Source organism: Diadema antillarum, unplaced genomic scaffold (genome assembly GCF_040938485.1).
Source record: "Diadema antillarum isolate AM-2024a unplaced genomic scaffold, OU_Dant_1.0 seq00000586_RagTag, whole genome shotgun sequence".
Classification (NCBI taxonomy): Eukaryota; Metazoa; Echinodermata; class Echinoidea; order Diadematoida; family Diadematidae; genus Diadema; species Diadema antillarum.
Genome location: NW_027271520.1, coordinates 1,199,260 through 1,211,687, shown reverse-complemented (window position 1 = coordinate 1,211,687; position 12,428 = coordinate 1,199,260). Strand labels below are relative to the sequence as shown.

General features: G+C 39.5%; 1 protein-coding gene across 1 annotated transcript in view; it reads right to left on the bottom strand.

Moving 5' to 3' along the window:
* LOC139735570 (kynureninase-like) overlaps positions 1-12,428 on the bottom strand; it is a 76,329-nt gene that overhangs the window by 5,471 nt on the left and 58,430 nt on the right. The window contains exons 10-12 of the mRNA XM_071646327.1: positions 11,852-11,904; positions 2,661-2,746; positions 798-1,031 (exon numbers count right to left, since the gene is read on the bottom strand). Of these exons, the coding sequence (XP_071502428.1) occupies positions 798-1,031; positions 2,661-2,746; positions 11,852-11,904 (373 nt within the window). The remainder of the gene's footprint in view (positions 1-797; positions 1,032-2,660; positions 2,747-11,851; positions 11,905-12,428) is intronic.

Here is a 12,428-nt window from a genome sequence, read left to right as displayed (position 1 = left end):
TACGATTTTCTGATTTTGACATATTATTGGAGTCCGACATGTCTTCTATCATCTGTCGAAATTTTGAAGCAAAATGATGAAAGGAAAGACCAAAAATTAGCGTTTTTCTGGGCCATGTTTTTTGGCGTTTCAATGAAGCAGAAACTGGATCGAAAATTTGGATTGAGCGCCACAGATAGGCTCCGCCCCTAACAACGACCGGAGTGATCTCATTGGTCAGTTTGCTGCTTGCCGCTAACCGAAGCGTGAAGCTCGCACACTGCCAAGTCGACTGGAACGTGCGGGCGGGGTGCGCTATGCCCAGCCGCTTCTCCTGGCATCCTGGTCACTGATTGGTCGGTGAGGAGACCACCGACGCTGTGCTTGAATGATCATTTCGGGGGTTGCTAGGGTTTACCTTCTATTGTCCGTAGGTGAAAATTGACTTGTGTGTCCCTTGATCGCGATTGTGTCGCAAGGAAAACTTTCAGGGCGCTTTTTTCGAAACAGTGATTTCCCAGTCGTCTCGACATGCTCTCTTTTAAACATCGATATCTCCGCAGCCGATTATTTTCATAACATGAGTTATATATCAATTTAAAGCAGAAAGATTAGGGAATTTTGTCGTGCAATTTTCAAATAAGCGACCTCGCCCGACTTTAGGATCATTTTGTTGTAGCGGGTCACATATTGTTGCCTTCACTCAATCCACATGTATATGAAGGTGAACTTGTCCTTTTAGCTCGTGGGCCATATGACTCATGGGTGTATAACTCATGGACCTCTGGCCCCCTGAAATCAGTCAGAGCAGCGCTTACCACTATGCCACGTTTCATCATCTCTTCGTGGATCCTTCCAATGGATATGGAAAAGTACAGGGAGAGCTGGGCCCCTCTTTCTTCCGGGTCCCGCGGCGTCAGGATGGTGATGAACTCTTTGGACTTCCGCTCGGGACTGGTCCTCCCAAAGTGCACGTCCAGCAGGTGTTCCAGGTAGGCCGTCAGGAGGCGGGACTTGGTCCGCAGCTCCCACATGCTGGTCTTGTTAAACACCTGTGCGTGGGGGTGGGGAGGGGAAAGAGGAGGAAGAGGAGAAAGGGAGGAGAAGGATGAGGATAACGAGGAAGATGATGAGGCGGAGGAGGAGGAGGAGGACAAGAAGGAGGAGGGGGAGGAGGAGAAGGAGGAGGAGGGGGAGGGGAGGAGGAGAAGAAGGAGGAGGAGGAGGAGGAAGAGGAGGAGGAGAAGGAGGAGAAGGAGGAGGAAGATGATAAGGCGGAGGAAGAGGAGGGGGAGGAGGAAGAGGAGGAGGAGGGGTAAGATGATGCTAGAGGTATCAGACTTGGTCCAGGGAGACTTTAACAAGCAAAGCAGTCTTTCTTCAACCAATGGCTAGCCACTGAATTGACCTTATAAAGCAATTCAATCTACATGAGGGCTACAGAGCTCAATCTTCATAATGCATTATGAGTGACTGTAGTTAGTCGGTATGCACTTTGTATTTTACTATAGCAGATCTTTTTTCTATTTTGCTTCATATCCACAGGTGGTCAGATGTAGACTATGGGAGGAGAGACGCAGCAGCGACCATCAGCATGACAAGCTACCTCTCCCTATCCCTAAGCAGCAGCTACCCCAAGGGCACAAGAATGACTGGAAAACATGGGGATCTCTCAACCGACTCCACACAGAGATGGGTCGATGTAAAGTCAGCATGAAACTGGTGACAACATAAATTGTGACTGTGGCACACCTCAAACCATGCCACACCTTCTCCAGTGCCCTAGCCTTGAGGAACAGTGTGGCCAAAACGACCTGATGGCTGCAAATGAAAAGGCTCTGCGATGTGCCTGGCCAAATATCTAATGACTATGTAGATGCTGGATACGACGAAGAACAAGATATTCATAACATTTTCTTTGGGGGGGGGGGGGGGGGGGGGGGGGGGGGGGGGTGGGGGCAGAGGTAACTTAAACATGAGGTTGAGTTCCTCTTTGAATCAACATTGACACAACTAACCTAAATGATCAAATTATTTTAGTTGAACACAAACTAGATATGCACTCGGATAGCGAAAACCTCCGCCAAGTAGCTCATTTTCAAGCATCTGTACACATACAATGCTAAAAATGGTCTTATTTCCCAAAGAATCCTTCACAGTGCCTCTCCCTTTAGGTTCCTGCTGAGCTTTGTAAATGCGCTCAGACCACCTATGTGAACCTCCACAGATTGAATTCCCTTGTTTGTTAGCCCTAATTGCCAATGACAAAGAATCCTTCAAAAATTCCAAAAAGATTTTTTTTTAAATTTTTGATCCAGACAGTGACCCAGATCACAACCAAAATTTAATCATCTGTTCCTTGTATCATCATCAACTTTGCCTGTAAGTCTCATTTAAATCTGTTTACAACTTTTTGAGTTATTTTGCAAACGGAAAGACAAACAAACAGACAAACGCACAAACAAACACACAAAGAAACAGACAAACACACAAAGAAACACCTGCAAAAATGTAACCCCTTTGGCAGAAGTAATTAGTTGGATTAATGTGGGAGATAATTCTATACTATGTCCGGAAACAGAAGTTTACTTATCTAATCTTAGGGTCAAAATGTCTTCACCTCATAACAATGTGGGCTGTGGGCTGTGGGGGGTGGGGGAGGGATTAGAGGCATAACTTACATCAAGGCTTGCTCGGAGTGGACAGGCGGCAAATATCGATGGGTTGCTGATGCGGAATCCAGATATTCCTGGGCTCAGTTCAAGCTCTACATATCAATCAAAAAAGAAAATGAAAAGTAAGACTTTAAAGAGGGAAAGTAAGAATGCTATGACATGAAGGCAGCTGTAAAATGTGGCAACATCCAACACACATCAAGGAGAACATTGTAAGAGCTCCATGTGCCACTGACAAAATATTCTACATGACATAATACTTTTTAGTTTCATCAACACATCTACAAAAAGTATACTGTAAAACATGATATTTTCGCGGCATGAAATTTTCTCAAATGGGAGCCAACTGCCTTATTCGCAGCATGAAATTTTTGCGAGTCGCCTCTCACATTCAATGCACATAGTGTAGACAGGATCTTTAGCGTGCATTTTAATTTCATGAAACTCGGCTGTCTCGAAATTCGCTAAGTTAAAATGCACGCGAACATTCTTCGTTTTACAGTATATAGATGTCTAAATAAGAAATTGTGTCACATACTACAGCAAGATTGCACTGCTGCAATTTAGTCACAGAAGACTGCAATAACTAGAGGTGAAGATGTTTGCAAAATGGATATTTTCAATGAAGGTGGGGAGGGGGGAGGAAGGATTTAAAACACCAAGGAATAGGACAAACAGTGAATAGCATTTAAACTTTTTGGCATATATGGTAATTGTGGAAACCTTGCAATGGGATCTGTCTTAGCAAACTGAAACTGACATATACAATTTTTGCCAATGAAAATATAGGTATACATATTCTTGTTCCTTGCACTAGTTTGAAAAAGAGCGTAATCTGTGATGCTTTCCACACTACAAAATTTCCCACTGGCACAGTACAGCGCAAGGCCACAAACACTAATTTTGCATCCGCTTAAGCCAGCTGCCTTGTAAAGCAGACTGCAAAGATGATTTGGATAAAGATAAAAGTACAGGTGATATAGAGAAGCATGGATAGAGAGAGCCTATAATCTAGGCGGAGGATGCAGCTGGGGTCTTTGCTGTCATGCTAAACGTCTGACGCAGCGAGACTATGAAGAGCGGATCATATGCGCACAAAGCATCCACCGCCTATATCCACTGGTAGTCATTTTCTCATCATCCATTTTGAATCTACGGCAGTTTTTGTATGAAAAACTGCCACCAATTCCAAATCCATAACAAGAAAACAACTACGAAAGCAAGACAAGTGGATATAGGCGGTGGATACTTCCACTGTTCATAGTGTCGCTGTATCAGGCGTACCGCTTAGCAAAGACGACAGTCTCGCCGCATCAGACGTTTAGCGTTACAGCAAAGACAATAGCTGCATCCTCCACCTATATCATAGGCTAGGGCAGAGATGAATACCCAATGACACTCACTGGGAAAATAAACCAAAAAAAAAAAAAAAAACCCTGTTGAATTAACAGTCCCTGCTTTCCCACTTGATATAAATACACATTGGAAAACATGCATGAGCCTGTTTCCCCACTTGCCCAAGCTGGAAATATATAATGCATTTACAAAGGTTTAATTGCCCCAATAGCTTGTCCCTGACACCGTCATAACTTACCCACATACACCCTTTAAATTGAAATGTTCCACTTCATAGTCACACTGCTTCTCATGAAAAACAGTTATTCTTTTTTCGACTTTCCTTTACAAAACATTTTAAATACTAAGAGTGGACTTTCAGTGACAGAGAGAAGTCTGATGTTAACTGCTTCTTTTTGACTTCGTATCAGACTTACATTGTAGTCAAACTCAGCAAAGGTTTGAGCATCAGCCAATGGGAGACTTCATCACTTCATCTCATTTGCATATCATGTGGTTGCTATTTAAATAATGTCGAAAGCAAGTGAAACTTAAGAATTTCATAATTTTCTTTATAGCAGGTCATAACTTGATAATGCATCCAATGTTTCTATTAGTTGGATCAACATAAACGTGTGCGCATGGTGTGAAATTGCGCTTTGATAATATGCTGAGTTTGAATGCAAAATCAGATGAATGCTATTTTCAAAGTTTTTTTTTAAATATTTTTTTTATAGGAAAGGCCAAAATTAAATCTTTTCAATATCATTCACTACACTCATCATATAACAAGAAATATTCTTGAAAATACCATCAAAATTATGATGATCATCAGATATATTTCAAATTATTTTCTTTGATTTTCAGCAGTTTCAATCTCAATATCACAAGTTGATATAAATGGATATATTGGTTTTTGCATTTAAATTCTTCATACCGTCAGTTTCATAAATCTTTGCTTTCCCTATCCACACATCAGCATACCTAAGACCCAAAAAACAAAACAAAACAAAACAAAAAAGACAAAGAAAACCAGTCGCAGATGTGCTATAAGCTCTTTCTTAGTCACTATGGGCAACATTGACCTGTGCTAAAGCAGTTTGTATCAGCTATATTTGCATACATTGTAAGATTTGTGGGGTCACTGCTTTTCATGTCTAAAAGACAAAACCTTTGTGTTTCCAAATCAATCAAGGTTATCCTGAATTTTCATTTGATTTCTGTGATATGTGGATTCTACAAAACAAAACAAAATCAACTAATTTGAAGGCAGGTGGAAATTGTTTCCAATTTGGACACGAGTAGCAACGATCTATACACGAAAGCGGTGAAGAAATCTATTCTGTACAATAATGATGTTTTCATTCAGCGCTATACCCAGAGCAGTAGCAGAAATACAAAATGCATGAATAAGCATTCAGGTATCTTCAGTTGTTACAGTTTTCTTTTTCTTTTTCTTTTTCTTTTTCACAAGTAGCTAGCAAAATACAGTATATGCAAATGAGGTTTCTTTTGTCTATGACATATTATTGCAATTATTCATTGCATTAAATACAGTGTACTGCAAAACCAGAAATATTCATGGCATGAAACTTATGAGATTTGAAACCAATGGCCTTTTCGTGACATGAAACTTTTGCAAATTGGCAACTGGCATTCAATGCTCTGAGTTGACAAAAAACTTTTGAATGCATTTCAGTATAGCAAATCTTGGCTCCTCACAAAATTTCAAAAGTTTCATGCATGCTACAATTTCTGGTTTTTCAGTACTGTTTATTGCTCTGTGAATACGAGAAGTCTCAGAAGAATTATGCAGAAAGGGTGCTTTCTAAGTGGTTCTAATCAACATTGAATGACCAGTTTGCCATAAGCATTGAACAACAAGAATTCAGCTGCCACTGTAATCAAAACGCAAATATTTCACGAATTTTACAACACGCCAAAATATTAAAGGCATAATTTACCATTTGCAGATCAAACAAAAACCCAGCATTAGTACTCTAAAATAGTTCATAAATGTGAGTAGGGATAGAATGTCACGATTCGCTAAATTTGTGGTGAATACAGTTATGAATTCTGTCCCTTCAAATAGTACAGTCCAACCACAGATATCTGGTCATCACTTTTCATATCACTTATCTGGATGAGCTCTGGTCCTGACAGAGCCAGACAACTAAGGTTGGACTAAAGATTATACCTGAAGGATACATTTTTTCCCCTTTGACTGATATCACAGCTACATTGTACTGCCAGAGGTATGAATTTCAGGCACAAGGCACAAGGTCTAATCCGTGGGTGCATTCACGCGTTTTCCTAAATCGAACCATACCGTACTGTACCCGTGCCAGAGGAGTGTACTGTAACGGTACTGTACCGAGCCAAAAGTGAACCACTTCGCGATGTGCTCCTAAAGCGTACCAAAAGCGTACCAAAAGATTGTTGTAAAGCATGCGCGTATCATGCGCATATGTCACAATGCAAAAACATCATTCTCTTTTGTTCAGGACAGCTGTAAGTAATTCAAGCGTGCCAGGTGATGACCCTTTTGCTACAAATGCTTGACCTCTTCTAAAAATTGCTCATGAGGTACACTTTCTCAATAGAGCGCTTGAACGCTCCAAATCTGGCACAGTACGGTAAGATACGCTTTTGTTCAGTTCGATACGGTTCGCTTTAGAGCGCTCGAATGCATCCCATGAAGTGTGAGTAGCACCTAGTCTCTCGCATGATTTCTTGGGAGCATGTCGACTTTGCGGACGGTGGCAAACCGTTACACCACTAAAATGGGTGCCAAAGCAAAATAAACCAAAGACATAGATGCAAAATAGGATGACATCTCTCTTTAGAAGCCCATAAAAAAAGATGGTGATTAAAAAAAAAAAAAGAATAAAAAAAGAGATGACTGTTAAAACTCTTTATGCACCATGGAATAAACCCCATGAGTGCAACATTATTCTGAGACTGCAATGGAAGCATGCTATGGGCAGAATTCTGTTTTTTCAAGTCGTGTAATGTTTTGTAGATTTCTGTTTTGGTGGACATGCACTGAGCAAAGTTGTACAGCTTTGCTATGATGCATATCTTACGACAAATCTATGATTTTTTTTTTCTTTCATATAAACCATTAGCTATTAGCTAGTACATTATTGTATTGGCATGACTTTGGCACACAAAACAGTGACAGAAATTTTGAATCTACTCATAAATCCAATAAGAAACACCATATAATATTCCATCACCACATAAAACAAGCAACAGGTGTGAGGAATGAAATCATGAGTAAAGCTTTCATTGTACCGTGGCATTTGGCGATTTATCAATCGATTTGGGCAGGTTTGTGCGTTTAAGTAAAACATGCGAACTTGGCATGTCATCAACTGAGTTGACAGCATGCGAACATGGCACATAAAGAGTTAAATGGTAATGCAATGGGGGAGGGGGAGGGGGTTGGTATATTGAGTAGCAAGTAGCCCATGCTTTAAAAAAAAGGAACTAAAGGACTCTTCAATATGTGACCTTCCACTGCAAAACCTACAGGAGTTGCCAAGGTAAAGTTTTAGATTATATGCTTTGGTCAGCTGACTCAACAAAGGTTTCTCAGCGTTGAAATGACAGACAAAATCTGTCACACCTTTGGTGATTCCAGTCTAGCGAAATGAATTGTGCGCTGGAAAAAAATAAACAAACCCCACCCCCCCCCCAAAAAAAAAAAAAAAATTGCTCTCAAATCTCCTACATATAATATCTGCTGATTCAAAAGGATTTTATGGTCAATCACAACTTGATGTACTCATTGAGCTATTAAGAATGCTATTCACAATGTCTTCCCTCACAAATGCTACTGCTAAGTTTTAAAATCATTTGTCTCATTATTAGGAGTTAACATATATAACTATCATGCCAGATAAATCAATAGCAACTGATTTCGACTCTTCCTGCAAAATCACCACTGCCCATTCCCAGATACACTATAGAGCCGAAAATGTCATTTGTTGCAGCTATCCACTGACTTTTGACCTTGAGAAATTTGGTACAAAACACTATCAAAATATCTACAACCATGCATAGCATAAAGTACCTCAGCCAGGTACAAAAAAAAACAAACAAACAAACCCTGCAGTTCAATTTGGTCTGAAATTGTGATAACAAAATCGGTGGTAGGAGGAAAGTCAACTAAAACAAACAATTCTGGGGGTGGATGCACGAAAATCAACCATCATCATCCAAAACTGAACTATTTTCAGACCTAGTCGATATAAAGTACAGTGTAATGTTCTGGGGATTTTGCAATACAAGGTCACACAGGAAAGGTCTGCGATACACTGTAATCATATAGTTACTGCCGAGTGTCAGACCAGATGGGCAAGGTACGTGGGGAGATGCCACGAACGGAGGCAAAGGCGGAGGGGGCTGCTCGGCTAAGGCACAGACTTTGGAGGTTAGAAGACAAAGAGAGAGAACGGGAAGGAATACAGGAAACGGTATCTCAGAGGCGAGTGTAAGTATGGAACGAGTACAGTGCACCGACAAGGAATACTGCCAGATGCACATAAAATTCATATGCCTACACTCAAGTGGTACATGTATATACAGTATGAAGATATTGCATGTTCAGAGGTGTAACATAGCACTCGACATTCCAGTGGGACTTACATGTATATTTTCCCAAAAGATTACATTTGAGGGGAAAACACAACTACCAAGGGACTGCGAAGAGTTATATTACAATGATAAACGAGGCAATATTTGTTATATCATAGGGTCTTCATAACTGTACACAGTTTCATTCTTACTTTGTCAAGAGCTGGTTAAATTCTGACATTGTAATGCTTGACATGATGGCACTGCAGGCAATATAACAATTTCAATATTTGCTGCATCAGTCATGTGACTGTGTTGTGACCAATCACTGAACAGTATGTACACGTAGACCATTTAACATATACAATTATGTGACCATACATCACAAAACCAACAAAAAGTCACACGCCCTTTTACGTGAGGACTAAAAATAAGCGAAACGGGTCAACCGAGTCAATCTTGAGTTTACCATATATTTTCTGAGAGAGCAATTCTTCTACCGTATTCTCAAGTTTGGGATCATAAAACAAATGACAAACTTGGTTTTTAGCAGCTTTTCTAGAACACCTTTTTTCTTTTTTCTAATTTTTAGAAAGGTGTGATTAGATGTGTCTTAGAGGCTCTTTTCATTCCTTAAAAACCCTTAAAAACTCTTATAACTTTTGAAAGGATGATGGTAACTGCTTTGAAAGTTGGTATTAGTCATGGTTGGATGTGTACCTAGATAGAACATGCTCAATGTTAGCTTAATCCCATAGTTCTCTCCCTGTTGTTGCTAAGGATTTTTACATTCTGTTTTTTGTCTCATTCACTGCACAGAGCATAGCTTTGGTAAGATTAATTGATTGAATAGACCCTATACTTCAAAGCCTCTTTTTTTTTCTGTACACACTTTCCAGAGTGTGTGTTTTCCTTCCAATATTTAGATAGGTTAGGAGAGTCCATTTGAATTGAGTTATACATAATTTCTAGTTTAAAATGTACTCTTTTAGAATCTGCCTGTGACTAAAAATCCACGACTGGCAACTCCTTGTTAGTTTTATGATGTAAGGTCACATTTTGATATCAGACTTCACAAATGCCTCAAAATATGAAATCTACAGAAGGAGCATAAGTCCAACCGTAGACAACACACAAGCGTGTGCTTCTCGACATAACACTATGCATTAGAAAAGAAAAAAATGGTTGCGGTTTATGCGTAGAGAGGCTGAACCATGCAGAAATTTGTTAGACCTACAAAGTGTATCAAGTCATTTTGGCAGCATTCGACTTAACTAGAAGTTGTATTAAAAGTTGCAAGCAAAGCATGCATACTACACATTATTATGTCACATATTTGCTAATGTTTGCCTGAGTGGTGGGTATGCAGCAACAGAACACATTTTTTGCCTGAATGAGAGGAATAGGAAAAGCTGTCATTGGTAGCAACAGCTCATAGTAATTAAAATGGGATAGATGATTTATATGTAACATTTTTTTTTTTCTGATTGTTGGTGCAACAGATTATTAAAATACATCTCTTTCACACATCAAAAAATATTTTTTGACCAAAGATACACTTTAACAGTGATGTATGCTGCAAACAAAGGCAATCAGAATCTGGAGCAGAGGTAACAGGAAGGAGGTGTATTGATTGCAAGTTGCACTCCACGTAGATGAGTGGGAGATGCCCAGGGGGGTTGAAGATGGTTCCCATGACAACCATCAGCCTACTTCAGTATACTTATGATCTATCTATACCCATCAAAAATCATTCACGCATCACTTTACATATTGTAAATGTCAGCTGACAATGGAAAATGAGAACAAAAAAATACAACCTGTGCTTCAAGTCATAGGTCTGATTGCAAAAGATCTCAATAATCATTAAAATATATATATATATATATATATATACAATTATATATATATATATATATATTTTTTTTTTTTTTTTTTTCTTGTTGATGTAGTGGTCATGAGACATGAAAAGACATGTTTCCTTGTTGAGGGTGATATTTTTTTTTGTTTTGTTATGACACATACTCTCCATAGATCCCAGCTGAAGTGAGCTTAACCCTTTTTGTGCCAGGGACTTTGGACAGTGCGTACAATGATGTGGGGGTTTTCTGTGCTAATCCCCACCCACAAGGTTATTAAAGACTGGTCCTGAAATGGTTGCAACGGTCCGGAGTCTCTAGCATTAATTTCTGTCTGTTTGAGTAGCTTGCTGCCAGCATGGACTTACTACACTCATGGACTATGAACGGCGGTCTTTATTTGATCCGACCTGCATCGCCGCCACCTGATTATGTGCATCTTGATGAGTACATTCAGATGTTTGGACAATGACGATTATGTAATTGTGCATCGTTACTGACAAAAGAACTGTTTCCATCATTTCAATCTCAATTGGCTGAGGTACCTTGTCAGGTTCAACTGCATTTATATAAACACTAATGATAGGGAGCAGCAAACCTCTAAACATGACAAATTTGGTAAGACTTGTAATTACTGACTGAGGTAGACACTGGTGGACACACATGTACAACTGTAACATTGCTTTATGGTAAGACATACATGTCGTCAACTGTTACTGCCCATGTTTACTCTGAAACAATGTGCAAAAAATGGGAAAAATTAGATTACATATCACATTCAGCTTGCCAAAATATTTGCTATCTCTTTTAAAGTGCATGCACTTTGCAAATGAAATTGCTTGAGCGAAGATTTCCTAATCTACACTACAACTGCACATATGTATTTTTTATTCTTTTTTTGATTTAAGAGAGTTACCATCTTGTGCGCATATGACTTTTAGACTTTTCAAAGGACCGCTTTGTTTTTATCAAGGCTGGCTGTCGGCAGTTATGATGAGATCAGGGGGGTGTTTCATCAACGTTTGTCAGCGCTGACAACTTGAATCACCATAGTAACAGTCAGTGACCAGAGCATCTCGGCCAATCAAAACCAAGGATTTTGCTGAAATTGTCAGCGCTGACAAACGTTGATGAAACACTCCCCAGAGCAGAAAGCATTATTGTTTTAAAAGTTATTTTGATGCTTTTGACAAAAAACAGGTGCATGAATCAATTCAACAAGCAATGAATGTCCATGTGTAGTAGGTCCACACTGCCAGCAAGTATCATAATGACATTCATGGATTCTTTAGATGGCAGCCACTCCCTTATAATAGTTCAGCTCTCTGGATAGTCTCGCCACCAGCCCACTGTGGATATAATCTCTTCCATTCCAGTGTGTATGTTTTATCACTGTCACCTTATCGCCGGACGCCAACTCACCATTCGTCATCGCAAACCTACTCTTGAATTGGTGGCCCCACCAGCCGACGAGTCTGCCAGAAAAACGGAGAGAAATTAATCGAGTGAACAGCTTGCAGAGCAGACAATAATAGTAATTTAGCAATAATTCTCTATTGACAATGAGTCGTATCCACAGAAAATCACTGAACCATTGAGTCTGTTTGTGATGGTAACTGCAGCTAAAAAATATATGCACACACACACACTCACTCATGAATAATAGAGCAAAACAAGCACCAACAATGTACATATATCGCTTTGTAATCATACTATGTTCACATGTTCACATGTTTCATGTATCTTCAGAGTTATCAGAAAGTCACATCAAATTAATAACATCATGCAAATCATTACAGCAGTTCAGAAACAAATTTAGAGGCACTTCCCGTATTTAATAGCAACAGTTTTGTATATTCTGCCAGTATTTTACTCTTTACTTTTTTCCTTCTTCAGCCTGCTTTGATTGTGTACCATTTGTGTTCCATATGTTTTGTACCTATATATTTTAAGTTTAGAAAGTCTTGTATTTACTTTGGGGCCTTTTCCCAACAAGCCT